The 22,553-nt window shown below is 38.7% G+C and overlaps 1 protein-coding gene across 2 annotated transcripts in view; it reads right to left on the bottom strand.

Annotated features, from left to right (window-relative positions):
- Window positions 1-399: 399 nt before the first annotated feature.
- Window positions 400-22,553, bottom strand: part of cxxc5a (CXXC finger protein 5a) — a 46,557-nt gene continuing 24,403 nt past the window's right edge. Inside the window, exon 3 of one of the 2 annotated variants that reach the window (XM_041802128.1) lies at window positions 400-4,368. In XM_041802128.1, the coding sequence (XP_041658062.1) occupies window positions 4,327-4,368 (42 nt within the window). In that variant the 3' untranslated portion in view covers window positions 400-4,326. Of the gene's footprint in view, window positions 4,372-22,553 lie in introns of both variants that reach the window. The other variant, XM_041802126.1, reaches the window with a different exon arrangement.

Here is a 22,553-nt window from a genome sequence, read left to right on the forward strand (position 1 = left end):
GATCATATTGATTAGATAGAGGTATCATAAAAGTATGTATCAAATGTGATACAACAGGCTTTAGGGGGTTCAAGTGTTTTTGGTTACTGGTTAGTAAAGAAAGACTCCATCAGCTATTCCTGGGGATATATTAATGCAGTGAGAGAAATATCTCAGTAAATCCAAGGACATCATGAGGATCCATACCACCACCTAATTCACTTTTAATGACTTCTGCTCACGTCTGAATATTTTAAGAGTTTTCCTACACCATCTCCAATTATAAAAGAAAAAAAAACAGATTTTTTTCAATGGAAAGTTTATACGTAATGTTTAGTTCGTCAAAGCAGCCGTTTTTATAAAAACAAACATGCAAATAGACGAGTAGACAAACATCAGAATTGTAAATTTTGACACGAATACATGCATTCCTTTTTATTCACAAAACCAGTCCAATTTTCTAAACAAATACAAAGATCGGTTATTTTTAAAAGCTGTAGCTACCCAGCAACATAACAAAAATCATGAAAATTTGACAAATAAACAAATAAAAAAACATAATCTTGTCTCAGTGCGTTCAGTAGGGTAGACTCAGAGCAAGTGCTGTCTCTTATTGCTGTAGCCCTGAGCAGTTTTGGCACATGCTCAGTAGGGCCACAGTAACATGGCTGCCAGCCTCACCAACAAAAACGTTTGGAAATGCAGAGAAGAGCTGATTAAGAAGATTACAGTAGTGACGGCTCTGGCGTACTGTATCTTACACCCAATGAGGCGTTAAGGAGATCTCAATTCACCATATTCACACGGCACATTTTTCTCCGACATCACACCCAGACTTATTACAGTACTGATGCTGGTGTGGTAATAGTTAGCTGCAGTGCTTATAATTTTAGGGAATCCGACTTTTTCAACTGTTTTTTGCTTGCAAATTAATGAAAAGCTGTATGGACAATCAGCTGTATTTTAAAGAGAACAACAAATTTGAGGTGTTAGCTGCCAGCTAGCGTTAGCATCCAGCCACTTCTTAACTACCATTTAATATGCTAAAAATTAAACTCTGAGCATATGCTTTACAACATAAATTTATAAGCTTCATGTCCTATAAAATCACTCAAAAAAACGTTCTACAAAACTATAGTAGTACCTTTTGTCAGCGCCTGACCAAGGGTAACATTAGCCTGAGTGTGGCAAAAAGCTAACATTAGCTGTTGTTTGACAGTGTGTCTCAAATCCCATGCTTCTGTACTAACTACTAAATTGAGTACATAAGTGCAGTCAAACTGAGAAGTACTCAGATGTAGTTTGCTACTGGCAAACTCAAAAATGTCCAAGAATTGAGAGTGAAATGACAGACACTTTGCACCCTACATGAACGCCATATTGATGACGCTGTACTGCTAGCATGCTAGCGCGCTAGCTAACGTTAGCATCCGCTAGCTAATTCACTTGTTATTAGCAACGGCAGCACATTTCATCCAAGAATAAGGCTATATAAGGCTATATAAGTTTTTTATTGAAGAAAATATTTTAAACATAAAATAGAAGGGACATTCATTCAATTGTGAGTCGAAATAACTGTCAGAAGTCAATTATAACTGCCCTAAAGAAGTAAAAGAAGAAAACAGTGGTGGTTAACCATTGTCACTTCCTGTTAGTGCAAAACGGCTGTGCACAATGAGACAATACTAACCTGGTGTGATTAAGTGCTCTGTACTGCATGTTAGTATACTGTAACACAGTATACTAACAGAAGTATGTGATTTGAGACACACTATAGAAGTAGGTAATAGTATAGATTTTCTCAATCAGAGAAGCAGCTAACATTTAAGAATTTACACCTTTCCAATTATATCAGGTAACTATACTATATAGTGTAGAGTAATATCAGCCATCATCCACCTCCTAGCTTGCAGCTCTGTTAGCTAACAAGTGGTTATTTGCTAATGTTGTGGTTCAAATGCCAGGTAAATGTTATTGTATTACAGGACGTTAGTCATATAAAAGGGGAAACTGACAACTGTCATTTTTCACCACTTCTTGTTTATTTAACAACATAAAAGAAGCTTTCTGCCCAAAGGTTAATTAGCTTAAATTGCACATAACGCTGATATTATCTATTGTGTGAAAGTAGGTAATAGGTTTACTCATACCATCATTTAGGAATTTACAAAGGGGATGCCAGGACTGCTTACAGACCAAACTTTAACACTAACTGCCATCTGTTATCAAGCTTGCATTAATAAAGCTAAGAAGAGGCTTAATGCTAATGTTCCCAGTTGTCTGATGGCAGGTTTTCTCAAGCAGAGAAGCTGTTTTTATATGTAAGATAGTTTTACAACTGTCTGTTACACTCAGTATGTTTACATGCAGACAGAAAAGGATGAAATATGGTGTTAGTCCAACTAAAACTGGACCCTTTAAGTGCATGTAAATGTGCTAGTCTGGCTGAACTCTTCCGAGGTTTAATGTGTTGAAGTCAAACTGGAACATGGACAGTGCTGGGAAGAACTTAAAGGCATGTTTGGGCCAAACACTGGGGCTGAGGTAAGGCTGTAATGGTAGGTAAACCTGCCTGAGGGCAACATCAGGTGGGTAGGAGGACTGACAAAACCCAGGTCATACTCTGGATGTCCTTGCACATTACCAGGGGCATGGGAATAAAATCTGTTGAAAAATTAATAAAGTCCACACGTTTACAGTAGAGTTAGAGGTGGATACGGCAAGAAAGCACGACCTAGAATACCATCCAGGGTTGCCACAAGCTCCTGGTTGTACTGTGGGTGTCTCAGGAAAAGCTCAGCAGTCTCCTGACGTATTACCAGGGGTAAAAAAGACCTGGATGAAAGAGATGCCGGCGAGCTAGACTCTGGCCACCATCCTCCCTAGCCACAGGTTGTGGCACATCAAGCCCCATGATGAATCCTTATCACCCTATAAGCCTGAAAGTTATGCACATAACTGTAAATAAGTAGATGCTTTAGGATGTTTACTTTAGAATTAGGCCAGACTGAGCGAGGTGTTCTGCATATACTCCATAGTTTCCATGTCAGGCTTTGCGGGGAAGTTGAACAGCCTGAATACAAAGCATGGTAGAAGTCATTTTGTAGTCAAAAGTAAATCATAAAGCCAATTAGTTTTCACTGAAGCTTGACTTTACTGTACATGTTAACATACTGACTGTATTATATTTTCTCTAGCTATCATCCAGCAATGCCAGCCAAAAATGTGCTTAATGCTGGTTGTTGTCTGGCAGTAGCTACTGGCTTCTGAGGCTGAGAAGCCAAAATGCTAGCTGCTGTTTGACAAGCTCTTAGGAATATTTATGTAGGAAGTGTGACTACTGCTATAATTGTACCACTTCTTGATGGATGAAAAGCTGAAAAGATGGTTGATAATGAAAATCTGGAGGGACAAAAGGCCTTAAATGAAAAGAAAGACTTGTATTAGCAAGCAAGCAAGTTGCTGAATGCTAATGTTAGCCTGTTGTGCATTATCTGACAGGCTTTCATATTTGATGTGTAACTTGAAATCTTTGACCAGATTTCACTCCAGGTTTTCACAGTCTCCTTTGTAGCCAAACAGACTTACAGCAGTGAAATGATGATTTGTCAGATACCCTTATTTGTATGACTAAAAACCTTAAAAGAGCAATTTGGCCTATCAGCATTTTAGCTTCCCACCATGAGCAAGATAGCAGAGAAAAAAGGCTGGTGTGTGATTAAGGTGAATTATGACTTGTCAGGTTTTTTCAATCTGAAATCCACAGTGACACAATTTGAAACATTGTCTTTCAAAGATCTGTCAGGAAACTTGAAATGAATCATAAAATCGTCAAGGGTTTAAGTAACAAAATGGTGAAGAATTACAATAATGTTTGCCATTAGCCACTAGTTTTGAAATATAGCTGTAAATTTACATTCTCTACACAAGTACTGTATCTTTCCACACATGAACAACATTAACACCAAACACAGAAATTAGTTGATTGTCCACACTCAGTCCGTCATTTCTGTTTCTGGCAATGAACAGTTCCATGTTGAAGCGACAGAAAAAAACCTGCTGGAAAAAGGACAAAAGGTACCAAAATGGAAACATAGAAAAGGGAATGAAAATTGCCATAGATGCTTTTCTTTGCGCTTCATTTTTGGTTCAAGGAATAAGTAGGTGCATCCATTACCCGATTGTTTGTTTTTTCTTTTTTGTCATTGTTGTTTCTTTTTTCTATTATATTATTTTGTTGCCTGTTTGTTTGTTTATTAGCCAGTTTCTGTTCCGGAGACAATCCAGGAGTTGGCATTGCACTTGATGGCAGAGCTTTGGGTAGGGGGTGGAGGAGGAGGAGGAGTCCTACTGGAACCACCGAAACGCTGCTCCTGTAGGAAGCATCACCTTCTTGGAAAAACAGAGGACAAAGAAGGAAGAGACAGGAGGGGATGGGGGAGAGAAGAAGAGGTAGGTGTTGTTAATGAAACATTTCGGCATCAGTATTTGCAAATACATCAAAGTCTGTAATTTCTTTGCTCGTCTTGTTTAAGGAGCAAAAAAAATGTTGCATTATATTAAATTCAAACATGTTACGATTCATTCAATTTGTCTTTATTTCAGTCACACAGTTTACAATACATGGACAAAAGTATTTGGCCACACCTGTTAATTATTGAATTCAGCTGTTTCAATCAGACTTGTTGCCACAGGTTTATAAAATCAAGCACCTAGCCATGCAGTCTACATTTACAAACATTTGTGATACAAAATGGGTCATTGTGAAGAGCAAAGTGACTTCAAATGTGATGGGTGCCACCTTTGCAATAAGACGGTTTGTGAAATTTCATCCCTGCTGGATATTCCACAGTCAACTGTAAGTGATAGAAAGCGGAAGCGTTTAGAAACAACAGCAACTCAGCCACAGAGTGGAAGACCATGTATTGTGTGCACAGGTTGCCAACGCTCTGCTGATTCCAAAGCTGGGGAGTTCTGAACTTCCACTGACATTCAGTAAGCACAAAAACTGTTTGGCAGGAGCTTCATGATATAGGTTTTCATGACCAAGCAGCTGCATGTAAGTCTCACATCACCAAACCCAATGCCAAGTGTTGGATGGAGTGATGTAAAGCACACTGACACTTCCAATCTTAATGCTTTAGCTCATTAAGACATTTTGGCAAATGCTATGCTTCCAACTTTGTGGCAACAGTTTGGGGAAGAGCCTTTCCTATTCTAACATGCCTGTCCAAAGCAAGAACTATAAAGACATGGTTTGATGAGTTCGGTGTGGAAGAACTTACTGGCCCACACAGAGTCAGGCCTTCTCGTCCAACATCAGTGCCTACCTCATAAATGCGCTACAGAATGAATAGGCACAAATCCCCACAGAAACACTAAAAAAGCTTGTGGCAAGCCTTCTAAGAAGGGTGGAGGCTGTTATAAAGTCTACTTGAATGCAATGTCATCAGTGGTCAAGTGGCTGAATACTTTCGTCCATGTAGTGTATCTACTTTAATGGTTTGTGTTCACATGAAGAAAAAAAATCTCTTTTTTGAAATAGAGATATAATAATACATTTATTTTACTTTTTCTGAGTTAAACATTTCCTCCGTTTTTTTCTAAATTAGTGACCTCGCTATTTTTGCACTACGAGACAGTGATGTCACTTTACCAGAAAAACGGAAAAAATTCTCAGAAAAAGCAATACTCTTCTGTATACATCCATAAAACCCTATTAAAAAGACAAATACAAACACACTGACGTGACTGAATCACAACAAGAAACAGAATCTTTATTGTTCACACGTGCTATGTCAAAAAAATGTTGAACAATTTCTTCAGTGTTTTGAAACACAAGTTTAACACCCTGTGCCACTTAGTCACTTGGTTTCTAAAAATGTTTTTGGTAGTTTGCTACCTTCATGAGGAAAGAGTGTTGAGGGAGAAATTCACCAAACAGTGCCTGGATTGTATATGGCGATCTGAACCATCGCCAGTGTATACATTTTTAATCTCAGATAAACTGCTCAGAAATTTTAACATGAAGTTTGTAAGTGCAGTATGGAGGGTTGTGTCTATATCTTTAATCTGTTTTATAGAGAAACCTGAGAAGTAAATGTAACACAAAGGTAATGTAAAGTTATGGCACATAACTAGGAAATTATATCTGCTGTACAGTTGAGAATTGACGGAATTGTCCACATCATCTGGTAGATCATCTAGAGTCTACGATAGAGTCTAGGATTTTTTTCATAAGTCTGGATGAATTTATTTGGATTTGCTTAAGAAATCTGTGGAATTTTCAAGGAGTTTTAGGTGAAAATTTTATGAAAATCTTCAGGCTTTTTAGAAAAGGCTACTGACACATTCATGGAATATTTGGGGACATTTTGGAGTCTTTTTAGGAGGATTTGGATTTTTTTAAGTGTGGGGTGATTTTTTTTATCTTTTGTGAATCCCCTATTATTATTATTTTTTTTTTTTAAGATTTATTTTTGGGCATTTTTGTGCCTTTATTAGATAGAGGAGGACAGTGGATAGAGTCGGAAACAGGGTCAAGAGTGGGGGAGAGACATACGGTAAAGGGCCTCAGGCTGGATTCCAACCCAGGCCGCCCGCGTACATGGGGAGCGCCTTTAACCACAAGGCCACCTGCTCCCCTGAATCCCCTATTATTTTTAAGGAATTTTCTAGGATTTCCAGAACTTTTAATGGAAATTTAGTTCATACCTAACCTTAACAAGTTCTTGTGGTCCATCATCAGAAAAAGGACTACATCCTACATCTGACACCATTTCTTACTGACTGAACGGCCCCTACCAACTGGTCAAAACACACTCCAAGTGTATACAAATTTATAAAAAATGAAAAATCGTTATTTTTTTCTGTTGTTTGATAACATACACCTGCTTTCCTCAAATGCAGACATCATTTTATTGGTAAAAACTACTTCCTGTTAGGGCTGAATGATTTGCAAAAATAATCTAATTGGGATTTTTTCCCCCAGATATTGCGATTTAATATGCGATTATTCTTGGGTTAATCCTACGTATTTTTCGCCTAATTCAAGAAATAAATAATTCCACCATGTTTATTTAAAACAATGAAATTATTTCCGAAGCAATCAATCCACAGTAGCATGAAACTGAATATGGGGATGCAACAAGCTTTAAGCTATAAAGGAAGTAGCTGGGGTGGGGGATGTGCGGCTGGCTACCATCTGATTGCAGCTGGGATATGACTTTTGTGAAGAAACGCTAGGCTTCATCAGTCTTAGATAGAATGAGCTATTTTTGCTCGTATTGCAAATGTGATGTCATTTGCTTTGTTTAAGGGCATTATCATTTTCATGTCACTCATTTTGATTAAGAAAAACATACATAAAACAGGATTTTGTAAACCATGATAAAAAAAAAATGGACACTCGAATGTTTGCATCATGTGAGCAAAACCTCTGCAGCTGCACAAATTGATTTATTAAACTGGTATTTTGACACATTTCAAGTTAAAGAAATATTGCAACTTCTGCGATTTAAAAAATTGCACAAGGCCATATTTCGATTCAATCTAATTTGCGATTAATTGCCCAGCCCTACTTCCTGTTCAAAGACAAGGCTTAGGCTTTAACTTTTCCCTACTGATCCTAAATAAGTGGGAGCAAATAAAAATGCATTCCAAACAAAAGCTCAGGTCTCAGCAGGTTGAACAATCACTTTATTCATTTATCAGATCTATTTTCATGAAAATATTACAAATATTTTGTTTCAGAAAAGGTCTTCCAGGACCATTACGTTCCTTTTTGTGGTGGTGTCTAAATTTCCAAATAAATAAATCTTTCATTTTTTTCAATCAAAATGTCAGCAGAGACAAATCAGTCATGACATTTTTCAAGATGTTTTATCCAATGATTTGCTTCTCAACAGGTAGAATGATTAGTGTAAAAAACGGCTAGATTTAATATCTAAACCTCCATGTCTGTTTATCCTTGGATAACTAGCATTTGTGAAATCTCTGCGTCTTTCCCATCTCCTCTCAGCTCCACCACAGGAACGAGCTTCAGTCCTGGCTTCACACAAAACCCGATATGCCACATTTATTATTTAGCCACCACACGCATCACTCTCCCACACCATCACCGATGATTACGCTGCTTTCTGTCCCTCGTCCCTCTCTCTGTGGCTGTGGTTATGTGTTTGTGCTTGAACTGAGCAGGAGCTGCACACATGCATGCAGCCGCAGGGCTCGGCAGCAGCTCAGGGGGCCTGCCGGTCAGGAGACGGAGAGCCACTCGGGTCCCTGGAGCTGCAGCACGGCTGGCGTCCTGTAAAAGTGCAGCTCGATTCTGCAGCACGGATTCTTCTTCCATTAGCCAGCTCTGCCTGGAGCGAGGCAGGAGGATCTCGGCAAACATTTATGCACCCACACACACTCTCACACCGAACCAATATGTATTCAAGTACAGTCACACACCTCCACACACAGTGGCACGTTAACCGACACTCACAATACACCCCCGAAATCACACCAAACAGTGAGGCTGTTAAAATTAAAAAAAAAAAAAAAAATCTCATACGACTGATTTTGGTTCACTTTTTGATCAGTGCTTCACAGCAGAGGGTCTAAAAAAAAATCACACATTTTAAACACAATGCATACAATCACAACCTAACCAGTGGTCAGAGAAACATCCCCATTTTCTCCATTTAAGTGTCATTTGAATACTTGTATTGCCTCTGCAGACATTAAAAAGCGTCCAGTTCTGTCTCATTTGTAATGATATCATTAAATGTAACATAATCAGACTTAACTTTTGTGCACCAGCTCTCACACAGCAGTGAAACTATGAGATTTTCAAACAAAGGCAGCTGAGGTTTTAATGGCCCATTAGTTCAGAGAAGTTTGTTTGAAACCAAAAACAATAGCAGCCCTAATTACTTTTCAGGCCCACATAAACCATTCCTGTAGCCTCGAATCAGCTGCACGGTGTTCATTTGAATGCTATTGTTCAAATCTGGACATGACACTGAGCGGCGGCGGGGTTCGTGCTCCACAGGTTTCGTTTTACTTTCATTTTAAAAGTTAACTCCCGCTGACTAAAATGAAACATTTTCGCTCAGGTAAAAAGACCTCAAGCGAGGTAATTGCCTCAGTGATCTCAACCAAATATAGCCCACACTGTGCTGTATTTGTTAAATTGACTCAATCCGGAATAATCTGACAGCAGAGACACTAAAAACTGGAGTGCTGTTCATTCATAGCCCACATATGTTTGTACCAGCTCATATCTGTCACTTAACTTGGTATCAGTTTCTCTAAGATGAAGATAATGATCTCTAATGGAGGTAGATTTTCCTCAAACGTGGCTCTGTCTCCACCTTTACAAAAAATACATCTACACTAACTGTAGCATACTATAGTACAGCCAAATGTAAGCACCATGACAGTCACAGATTAAATTCTCTACAGAATAATAATTGTATCTAATTGTTTGATATAATATGGTATTATATTGCATCATATCACATCAAATCATATCATATATTGTACTATATCGTATGGAGTTGTATCATTTCCATATCCATGCATTGTATGGTATAGCACTGTATCAGTACGGTATGGTATGGTATGATATGGTGTGGTGTGGTATGATATGGTATGGTATCCCACTGATTGTAACGAAACAGCAGATTCCATTGTTCTGGAGCCAGTGCAATAGTGCAAAAAACTGCGGCTGGCTGTAAAAACAATGAATGTCATATCACACCCTGCACTAAAATGCTGATTTGTACATCAGAAATGGTAACAGCCTGGTTCAAAAACAATTTTGGCTGATATGACTATCAGCTTAAGAAGACTTAGGATCTGCTTCAGCTCCACCTCTTGTTCTTTTTCTTGATTGATCTAAAGCTGTGATACTCAACCCATAGCTCTCGAGCCACATGGGGCTCTTTAGTGACCAGCTGTGGCTCTTTTAAGGCTTACTTGGAAAAAAAAAATCCTTAACTAAAAAGCTTTTGAAGGTAAACACCGTCATCAATAAAGATTCACGGTAGGTCACATCAATAAATCTGTTACCCACACAAAGAAGACAGGCTTTAACTTCCAAATTTAAGCGTTCATTATTTTAAATCGGTATATTTTTACCGTTGGATGTGCTTGATGGAGGAGCGTGTGTAAGAGAAGAGCGCAGAGGAAGCCCACGTCTCTTCAGTAAGCTCATTCATTGAGCTGTGCTTCTTGTGTTCAAATGGAAGCTTCCCATTTCCTTGTTTTAACCTTTTCTCCAGCCGCTTCCTGCCGATGCTCTCTCACACTCATATCTTAGGACAACTGTGCCTGTGCACGTCATCAATGAGCATAACACACACGGATCACGGATCCCCCGTGGAGATAACATAATATCTTGTGAAAGTTGTTCTAACGTGGGTGTTTTATTTGATCTTTAATGCACTCATGATCATAAATAATATCAAAAGAGCAGAAATATAAAACCAAAGCTCCAAAATGAGGCAGGGTGAAACGATGTGTCTGGAGAGCTGCAGGTGTGAGGCAGGGCTGGTTTTAGTCATTTGGAGGCCCAGGGCAAAGACCAATATGAGGCCCCTCCCCCTTTAACTAATGAATGAAAAATAAGTGGAAAAAATTATATCTCTTTTATGTTAATAAAGCAACAGAACTCCAGTAAATGCCCCAGTTTGAGATATAAATACCCAAATAGCCAAACATAATTCATCATTTTCTTTGAAAAGCATCTCATAGCTCAAACTCAGCACATGCTAATGTCTTAAAAATTCTTTAGGCCAGGTGGAACTTTCATAACACTGGTGTTGGGCCAAAGACTGGTTTCTCCAAAATAACCACTTTTCAGGGAACAAAAAAAATGTATCCTTTGACATATGTTAGGCTATTGCTTTAAAATTAGTTAAAACCACTGGCAGATGTAAAGGGTGACCAATAGCACTGATTTATAAAAACAAATTAAAATCTTGAAAAATTAAGATACAAGGTTTTAGCCTGATGTCAGTGATAAATAAAATAAATATACACTCATTATCACTGACAGATCATTTATTCTGATACTATACCGACATTTATATCCCATTAACCTCATAATTATTCACTAATTCATAGTATAGTATAATTTTAACTACAGATTAACTGATCTATTATCTACCTTACATTCTCGGTTTGTATTGTGGCTCTTGCTGAAGCATTTTTTAGACAATGTGGCTCTTTGGTAAGATAAGGTTGAGTACCACTGCTCTAAAGTTAGTTTTCTATAAGTCTCCTGCCACAGATTGGACTCAAAAGCTCCCTTCAGTAAACAAATGAGTGACATCACTCAGGGGTTCATCCAATATTTTCTAGTCTTTGATTGTATCATATCATATAGCATTGCTTCACATTGTAAAGAATTGTTTTATATCCTATTGTAATACATTGCATCATATATTTTAGAAAATATCCCACAGTATAATGTATGGTAGTGCATTATGTCATGTGATATCCTATTGAATTGTACCACAAGGTAGTATCCTGTTGAACCGCACTGTGACATGTCATAAAGTGTAGTGTTATTTCTTATTGTACTCCACTGTATCTTATCGCACTGATTTAAACTGTTTGGAATCCTTGTATATTCTATTGTACTATAGAGTTTGGATAGAGGACATCAATGGATTGGTATGCTATGCTATTGTATAGTATCCAATACACTGTATCTTTCATACCATCATATCTAACATACTGTAATATATCCTCTGGTATCAGACTACATCATACCAGTCTTACCATATTGCAGTTTATTATATGTTGGTATGGTATGGTATGGTCTTATTGTATCGCATCGTATAGTATTGTAAAGTGGTGAGTCCCACTGCCCCAAATCATATGGCATGGTATGGAATGGGATCTTACATTGGTAAACTGCACAGTACCAAATCGTATTACATTGCATGGTATCATATCATTATTGTAGTAATTCCCACTCCTCAAAACCGTATGGCATAGCATGGCATGGCATGGCATGGTGCGGTATGATATGGTACGGTATGGTATCTTGGTGAATTGTACTGTATCGTATCGTACTGTATCATATCGTATCATATAGTATGGTGTTGTATTGTATCGTATTGTGGTGAATGCCACTGCCCCAAATCATATGGCATAGCATGGCATGGTATAGTATGGAATAGGATCTTACAATACTAAACTGCACAGTACCAAATCTAATCGAATTGTGGTGATTTCCACTGATCCAAATTGTATGGTATTGCATGATATGGGATGGTATGGTCTGGTATGGTATCTTTTCATGGTGAATTGCACTTAACTGTAATGTATCGTATGGTATCATATTGTATCGTGGTGAATCCCACTGTCCCAAATCATATGGGATGGAATGGTATGGTATGGGATCCCATAATGGTAAACTGCATTGTAACAAATTGTATCATATCATATCAGTTAGTCTTGTATGGTATTGTGTTGATGCTCACTGTCCCAAATCATATATTATGGTAAAGTATGGTATCTAATCATGTCAAATTGCACCGTATCGCAGTGTATCATGTCATATCTTATTAGGGATGCACCGATACTAATATCATGCATCAGTGCAGATAACATGCCAAAGTATTTATACTCTTAATCATAAAACATTGTAGATACTGCACTCAATACCATTGTAAAGCACGATGTCAGCCTCTTATTATATGAATATGTAGTCAAAGTTCAAGCAATGTCTGTGGTTTGTAATATTTCGTCATGAATGAGGATGACAAAAGTAGAGGAGAATGAAAATTAGGCACTGATAAATTGTCAAGAAGAGGGATGAAGAACACATGATGAGAATAAAACTATTTTCAAAATAATTTTTAGAACAGCTATGGTATTCTAAAGTACTCATATTGTATTGGGTATTGATGAATACCCAAATAAAAGTACTACTACTCATACTTGGTCTGGAAAAATGTGGTATGGGTGCATTCCTCTGTAATATCGTGGTTAATAACACTGTATCAAATCGTATGGTATTGTATGTTATCATGTTATATATTACGGTGTCACATTATATCCTGAGGGATCATATTCTATTATATCATACTGCATTGTATCATAAATGTGTTGGTCTAATAAATTATAAAATGAACCACAAACCAGGAGGTTAACAGCCAACATCTTGCCAACATTATTCCATGGTCTGTGTATTAAGTATCATTAGTCTGCCATCCATCTCTGTGGTGACCTTTCTGCAGCAGCACTCAGCTGTTACAAAGACAGTCGGAGGACAGCAACATCTGCTGCTGCCACAGATGTCAAAAACCCGGTGAGGTCTGGGCCGGCCATGACGTAATGTGTGGGAAGAAAAAAACAACACATCCCCAGAGTGAACTGTAAATGCTGCTTTTCTCTCGTTATCAAACATGAGCAATCAATGGGAAAATGGCCGCAGTTCAGAAATAGAAAAAGCCTTCCCTCACAGGCACTGATTGCACGGGTTCAAACAGATGGGGTCTGTGGGTGTGAAGTGGCCAATCACTAAAATCGATGGATGTTTTTTTTCAAACAAGGCAAGCACATTTGTCTTAGCGTAGCACAAACAATCTGTGTGTAACGATGCCATAGCAAAGGGAGACAGAATAATCCTTTATTTTTCAGACTACCTGCTCCTGAAATTAGTCAAATCAAACTTAACAACTTAAAAATATGATTTCAGATCAAAATGCGTGCTGTTATGTGTCACTGGAGAAAAAATGAAGCGACTAATTTTAACACAGGGCGACTAAAGCATTCAGGTTTCTGTCTTCATGGCCTCATCATCACTTTTGTGAGAACTCCCTTCTGGATACCCACAAGAACAACAGCAAAAAAAAAAAAAAAAAAAAGAGTGTAGAGCAACTCAACAAGCTGTAGAGCATGTGGGATGTAGAGCCGTCTGCTGTTCACAAGAAGCAGAAAAGTAAACCTTTAAAACAATTCAATAAAAGCACCTTTGACCTCCCGCTGGCGTAAACACTCAATGCTCGTCTGGCTGAAGGGGCGAGATTTTTCCTACGCCTGCTTGCCACACCATAAGCCAATTGTGATCGATAAGTAAATACATTGCACAATTTCTTCATCTGGACTTAAACATACATCTCATAGCAAGGGTGGGAGTAAAAACACAGGTAGAAAACAAGCCTAAGGAAAAAGATGACAAAGAGAAACAACACCATTTAAAACTGAACAAATATTTAACCGTATTATTAAAAAAAAGCATTCCTATTCATAATTTCCACATTTATTTCTGTCTTTACAGCCAGCACAAGCAGCAGTGTCGTCCCCATCCCTTTTTTCTCTCACTAAGATTTACATTTTTAGTCTTTAATAAAATCATCTTGCAGGAGTCTAAGAAGCCAAGCCCATTTATGAATCTCCAGCTGATCTTTAACCATTTTTCTCACACTGGCACATTATTTTTGATCCAGAAACTATTTCAGCAGTGAATTCATAGGGACATCTAATTGATATTTATTCATCAAAGCATGTGGCAACACCAGGCTAGAAAACAGAATGACTTACAACAGAGATGAGCTTCTATTGGAAGTTTTTGGTAATCAAATTTTAGAAATGGAGCCAATAAAATGGTTGAAACACCAAACAAGTCGCTGCTTCTCTACTCATCTCACGTTTTAGATATATCAGAAATGATAATCAAGATGTTGAGACACAAATAAATACTTCAGCTTGTGATTTAAAAGAATTTACATGAATCCCTGAAACAAGAGTCCTATAGCCATAGATAGGGATGCAATGAATGACCTTTACTCACTGCTGATGAGTTAGAAGTTGTCACTAACTTCTGAGCTAGCCCAGAAGTTAGGGACAACTTTGCTTGATGGAGGAGAGATAATGGTATAGGGCTGCTTTTCAAGGGTTATCGTCAGTGAAGGCCAACCTTAATCATACTAAAATTTTGGACAATGCTATGCTTCCAACTTTGTGGCAACAGTTCAGGGAAGGCCCTTCTCTCTTTCAATATGACTGTGCACAAAGCCAGGACTTTAAGTACATGGTATAATGAGTTTGGAACTTGACTGGCTGACACAGAGCCCTGACCTCAACCCCATCCAGCACTTTTGGGATCACCTAGAACAGACATTGCGAGCCAGGCCTTCTCATCCAACAGTGTTCAGAGAGTTTAGATGTTTAAGGACACTATTGTGTTTTGCTGCCCACCACAGTTATGCTATGTTTTGTTTCCCTGTCATGCACAGCTGTTGATTTGCATAAGCAACTCTCAACAAAGATAGTAAGGATGTGGGATGGCTCACTCCTCATCAATCTCCACTCCAGAAAACCACTGCATGTATAGCTAAAGCATGAAAAACATGCAGAGTGATGCAACACATGAATCAACTTTTGTCAACATCAGTGAATGAACCATTTCAATCCAAGTCACAGGTCAAATTATAAATTGGGACCTAGATTAGATAGAATTGGCTTTAATTTTGGTGATTTATTTCTATGTGTGGGTGGTTAAAAGAAAATACATACATGACAGAAAAAAAAAAGATTTGTTGCACCAAAAGCTGTTTTATTTTTATTTGTCAAGTTTGTTGTTTCCTGCACCAAGTTATAAAGACTGACAGAGGGGCATCTTCACAAATATTTACATGTCAAAATGAAAATAACCTTTAAGCTTGTACAATTTATAGCATGAATTGCCAATTAAAATTATTATTACAATTTTTATAACAAGTTGGTTGCTCTTTTCAAGCACATAGGTGTGATAAACATGTGTTTGTTTGACATATAGAAATATCTGATTGAATGTACATCATCTTTAATTACGTCAGTGCTGACCTGGTCCCCTCTTCCCTACTCTATTTCATTTCTTTTCTAATGTATTGCATTTTTAAAGTCTTTCTGCTGTCTTTTAATGTTACAAGTGTTCTGTTATTATTTCTGTAAGGCACTTTGAATCGCTCTGTGTATGAATAGAGCTCTATAAATAAACTCGCCTTGCCTTTCCAAAGCTGCTATGGCTGTCTAATGCTCCAGGTTTTTCCACTCTGAATTAGCAAAATCTGCCTTAAGCTTTGAGTATTGGTTTTTTCTTTATTTCCAGGAATGGTTGTAATCATGCATTTTTGATTCTCAATTTAATTGTAAATTAGGAAAAAGATCAGTGATTTTTAAGGCTTAAATAAAGTTTTTTTATAATGATGATGCAAATTATAAATGTACATCATAGTTGTTCCTGTGTGTTATTCAATGTATTTACCCAACTCTGTCTGAATTAGTATCTGTCTGTGCAGGTGGCTTACTGCTATTGCTTTGTCCTTTCTGTTTTCCCTGGTCAAGGTTTCTTCTACTTCTAGAAAGTTTGTTCTTAGAATTGCAAAGTCCTTGTTCATGGTTGATTAAGGCTGTGAATCTGTAAAATGATGTCATAAATAGTAGAGTTTAGAGCTGTTCTTTATGACCTAATTTAACTTGTCCTGTGATTATCATTGTATGACTACACTGTAAGCCCTGATGAGTTGAATTTACTTAAAAAGTTTGAGGAAACCAGTTGCCTTAAAAATTTAAGAAATGTATAATGAAAACTTGAGTGAATTTAACTTAAGTTTTTATGTACAACAAACTAAATGCCAAGTTGATTTAACTTTAAATCTCTTGCAAAGTCAATTGCTCCCAGTTGTTTTGGTTATCTGTTCTTCTGTAATAACAAATCAACTCTACGTCAGTGGTAATTGAACTCCCATAGTGTAAAATTTAACACGTAAGTTGAGTTTATATAGTTCTCCAACAGTGATACATCCTAGCATTTAAGTGTTTCTTTTCCAAACATGAAGGTGTTTTTGAACACCATAGTAACTGCTCAAGTGTATTACTCAGGCAATTTTGAGACTTATGGTAAGCAATAGACACTTGCACTGTGCTCAATCATGCAGTCCCTGTTTTGTTACCGGTACACTAGACTTTGTTGCCACAGGCAGGAAGTCAGTTACTCAGTAAACAATTTCACTCATGGGGGAAAGTTTAAGAACTTAAAAATCTTCAACAATCCACCAGAAACATGAACAAAGGACTCCAAGCAATGGTTACTGTACAACAGGCATCATCTAAACATATCCAAACACAATTCAAAACATCTCAAACACATATAAACACTCTACATGAGGGCATCATGGGAAAATTATTCAAATTTTGAAACGAGAGTGGGCAGGGCTTAAATCAATTGACTCTCTGCAGAGTTGATGGGATCAACACTGTCAAACAACTCCAACACTGAAGACCACAATGCAAAGGAGATGAAGAGGCGTGGCTATGACTAAAACTTTGTATTTTAAGGGCATTTAACTTAAATATATTCACACATTCAACTATGTCTACAAATGAGTCAAATATACTTAGCATTTTATAGTAATGCAATCAAACTTCAATAATTTATGTACATTGTAATTAAATCATTTAATTAGATATTAAGCCTGGGTTTACAGTGTAGATATGATTTTACATGCAACATAAATAAAGCATTTAACAACTTCTTGACCTGCTAATAACCAAATAATTTCTCTCAGTGCATGGCAACTACAACCTGATCCCTTTCCCTCTTGGAGTTAGGACTGATTGTTTGATCTGTCTGTCTGAAGTTCGACACCTCGGGTGCCCTTCTTCTCTTTCCGTCTCCCTAACCCTCCTCTGTCCTCCCCTACTTGTCCCTCTGCCTGCCCAGAAACTTGCCCGCACCTCCATGTGTCTCGGTGTCAGTCTGCATGCCTGTCACTTTGCGTGAGCCTTCTCTGTGCTGACTGCCTGGTGTTTGGTGTCTGGGAGGCAGGAAGGACCATGAGGGAATACGCTGCTCCCATATCAATGTCTGATCCTGGCAGAGTAGTTCCCAAAGGACAACACTTGTATGTTCAGGTGTGAGCGTGTCTGATCATAAACAAGCAAATGATCAAATACAAGCAATGACTTTTAGAACAAAATACATTATTGCACGGGTAAAAAAATACAAAACTCTTTTCTTGTCTATTTTCAAACCTCACCCACCCACCTGTACAGTCCATCCTGAGCATACAGTGACATACAAGTGAAAAACAAAGCACACTACAACTCCCTAACCCCCGAATCTGCTTGTTTCTCTGCATCGCTGAGACCGACACCACTGGAGGGTATTCAGACGTCGAGCACAGAGGAACTTGCCTTCCCACTTATTTTTCTCAAATGTAGCATTCCCAGAATAAATCCAGACATCTTCAGCCAGTGAGCTGTGAGGTGGCAAAGGCCTCAGCATGCTTACTCCCCCTCACTTGCCAATTTTACGCTCCTCTTTGAGCTGCCGTGAGCTTTCAATGGAAACCGTCAACACCCTTAAAATAAGCACATACACACGACTGCTGGACTGCACTCGTGTACTGACGCCGATAGCTCTCAGGTTCGTGAAAACACAGGAACATAAGCTTCAATGCAAATGCAGCCAAGGCGTTTCATCTTGTGTTTTTATATTTAAGGTGTGTGGGAAGACAGAAGGGGATAAAGAAGTCAAAATCATCTGACAAACTGAACTAAGCACCCCAAAATTTGAGACTAACTCAGCCCAAGTCAGCTTGAGCATGTATTAAAGGCATTAAGGGAATTTCTCTCCCCATCATCCGTTTAAGACAATTAAAATATTTACATATCTGCTTATTATTGACCTTTTACATTCCCTGACTCTCTCTCTGTGCAGCACATCCTACATGAATCTCCTCCTCTGACATTTAAGCGTGTCCTGATGACATCCAGCTCACTGACAGCGCAGCCCAGGCTTTATTCTCTGATCTAATCACCTGCTGAACAAGAGCTGTTGACTTAATAACAAAGCCATCTGAGACAAGTACTACACTGCTAATGGGAAATGTATGAGCACATGAGGACAAATAAAAAGCAAGGATAAATTGAAAATGTTGTACTACTGTTGCAGCTCTGAAATGGATCACGTTTCAGACTGAGAAGTAACAGGTTGCAGGGTTCCATAATGGTTTCCTGAATGACGTAAGGCTCATTTATGCATCCTTTACATATGAAAACCAATCCAGCACCACCAGTATATTCATGCATGTCTGTTACATTGAGAAAGACATTAAAAAACATAATCCACTAGAGGGCTGAGACTTGAGACAGGCCCACACTTCGACTTCCTGTCTAATCTTTGCTCAGTTGTTCTGCTGTCTGTAGCTGCTCTAGGCTCTAAACAACAAGCCCAATTTTTACTCAAGAAGTTCCACCATTTTCTAAAGTATTCTTTTTGATGTGTATTGCTGGTCTGGCTTAAACGTTTGGCGATGCTACTGAACACTGCCCCCGTGATCAATGGTGGTATTACAATACCTTGTCTGTATCCTTATCTGTGCAAAACTTGAAGGCATGTTTGGGCCAAAAACTGAGGCTGAAGTAAGGCGTGAAACGCCTGAGGGCATCATCAGGTGACAGGGAGGAATGACGCAACCCAGGCCATGCTCTGGATGTCCTTGTATATCACCAGGGGCTTGGAAAAATGATCTTTTGAAAAACAACTAATTTCACACCTTTAGAGCGGAGTAAGGGGTGGATGTGGTGACAAGTAAGTACAACCTAGGGCAATGGTTCTTAAACTGGGGGTCCGCGAGCCCCTGCTTGGGGGTCTGCAAAATAATTTAAAATAAATAAATAATTAAAGTAATGCCATGTCATTCAAATTCAAATAAATACATATAGGGACCACAATGCCACGAAACAGCCATACTAAACCAATGACTCCCACATCAGTCAGCTTTGGGCCAATAAAAACTCAGATATGATTGTGAGACATCACGTACATCTATCACTCGTCACGCATTAGTCACTTTGCTCAGGATGCATTTGGTGTGCTGGTCCAGCTAGCAATGATAGATAAATATTTAAGCACATCGACTTCATCAAGTGATGCTTGGCCCAAACCAGCTAAACTGAGAAAATATGATGACAGCTACATTATATTACCAAAAGTATTCACTCACCCATCCAAATAATTGAAATCAGGTGTTCCAATCACTTCCATGTCCACAGGTGAATAAAATCAAGCACCTTGACATGCAGACTGTGTCTTCATACATTTGTGAAAGAATGGGTCGCTCTCAGGAGCTCAATGAATTCCAGCGTGGTACTGTGATAGGATGCCATCTTTGCAACAAGTCCAGTGGCTAAATTTCCTTGCTCCTAAATATTCCACAGTCCACTGTCAGTGGTATTATAACAAAGTGGAAGCGACGGGGAACAACAGCAACTCAGCCACGAAGTGGTAGGCCAAGTAAAATGACAGAGCGGGGTAAGCGGATGCTGAGGCGCATAGTGTGCAGAGATCACCAACTTTCAGCAGAGTCAATCGCTACAGACCTCCAAACTTTATGTGACCTTTAGATTAGCTCAAGAACAGTGCGTAGAGAGCTTCATGGAATGAGTTTCCATTGCTGAGCAGCTGCATCCAAGCCATACATCACCAAGTGCAATGCAAAGTGTCAGATGCAGTGGTGTAAAGCACGCTGCCACTGGAGTCTAGAACAGTGGAGACATGTTCTCTGGAGTGACAAATTGCGCTTCTCCATCTGGCAGTCTGATGGACGAGTCTGAGTTTGGCGGTTGCCAGGAGAACAGTACTTGTCTGTCTGCATTGTGCCAAGTGTAAAGTATGGTGGAGGGGGGATTATGGTGTGGAGTTGTTTTTCAGGAGATGGGCTTGGCCCCTTAGTTCCAGTGAAAGGAACTCTGAATGCTTCAGCATACCAAGAGATTTTGGACAATTTTATGCTCCCAACTTTGTGGGAACAGTTTGGGGATGCCCCTTCCTGTTCCAACATGACTGTGCACCAGTGCAAAACGCAAGGTCCATAAAGACATGGATGAGAGAGTTTGGTGTGGATGAACTTGACTGGCCCACACAGAGTCCTGACCTCAACCCGACAGAACGCCTTTGGGATGAATTAGAGCGTAGACTGAGAGCCAGGCCTTCTCGTCCAACATCAGTGTGTGACCTCACAAATACGCTTCTGGAAGGATGGTCAAAAATTCCCTTAAATACACTCCTAAACCTTGTGGAAAGCCTTCCCGTAAGAGTTGAAGCTGTTATAGCTGCAAAGGGTGGACTGACGTCATATCAAACCCTATGGATTAAGAATGGGATGTCATTTAAGTTCATATGCGAGCCAAGGCAGGTGAACGAATATTTAACGCAATATAGTGTGTCTCGAGTTTGGTTTTATTGAGAACAGCAACGGAAGACCAAAACGTGTTGTGTGTCTTCATGTGAAGCTATGAAGCCGTCTAAGCTAAAAGCGTCATCTGATAACAAAGCATGCAGTTTAAGGACAAAAGATTTTTTTTCTGACAAAAGGATGAGGAATACATCCAACAGACAACAGAATAGTGAACTTGACCACAACCTCAGAAGAAGCAAAGAGTGCTTCTTATTTGGCTGCTCAAAAGATTGCAAAAAGTAAGAAGCCACACTCAATTGGACAAGAGCTTGTATTTAGGTTGAAGAGTTTAAAATACAGAATCTAGGAGTACAAATGGCAGTTAACATATGTTTAATCAGCATGAGGGTTATGTTGGGGTCCTTGAAAGATTTTCTGTACTGTCAGGCAAGTAGTAGGGTTACCATGAGCGCTTGATCGTGCTGTGGATGTGCCAAGGGATGAAAACTGTTGGTGGTCTCTGGGCGTATCACCAGAAGTGAAAAGGCTTACACAAAAAAGATGCCGTTGAGCTTGACCTTGGCTGCAGAGCAACATGTGTCGATATGTTTTTAACTTGACTCTGGCTGTCCTCTTTCCCCTCTCCAGCTTTGGCTTGTATTTATCTATTCTTTTTATTTTTGTGTTACAATTAGTAAATTTTTGTTTTGTTAATATATGCATGAACATTTTGCACTGTCTTACATACGTATTCTGAAAGAAATTTTTATTTATTCTATTATTCAATTATACATGCCATGAAACTGTGCTGCCATGCTGCCGTGCTGATGTCAAAGAATATATATATATATATATATTCAAAGATAACTTTTTTGCCCCTATTTGACAGAACAGCTGAAGAGAGACAGGAAACACAGGGGAAGGGCCAAGGGGGAGACATGCACCAAACATGTGCCAAGATCAGGAATCAATCCCGTGACTAGTGCGCCATGCACATGGGCACCTGCTCCACCGACAAGCTAAACTGGCACCAAAAACAGCAGCGAAAATGCAGTACTGTTTTTCTTGTAGACACAGAGTTAGTTTGCAGCAACTTAAGAAATAAACCACTTAAAACAAGGGATGGGTACAAGTTCTGGACAAGTAATGTTTCATTTCTGAACACCATGCATACACTATTTTTATCAGCAGTATTTGAACTGATTTAGCATTACATGTGGGCTAGGGTTTGTCTAATTGAATACACTCTGTAAGAAATTCTAAAAAGTAAGAAAATAATAAAGAATATACAGAGTCCAGCCGGGACTCTGACTTCATTAGCACAGCGAGTTGAATTACAGCATCAACAACTGCTTTACAACAGTTACGGTAACTCTCAAAGAAAAATGAGGCAAAATGAAAATA

The sequence above is a fragment of the Cheilinus undulatus genome, linkage group 12 (assembly GCF_018320785.1).
Source record: "Cheilinus undulatus linkage group 12, ASM1832078v1, whole genome shotgun sequence".
In the NCBI taxonomy this organism is placed as follows: Eukaryota; Metazoa; Chordata; class Actinopteri; order Labriformes; family Labridae; genus Cheilinus; species Cheilinus undulatus.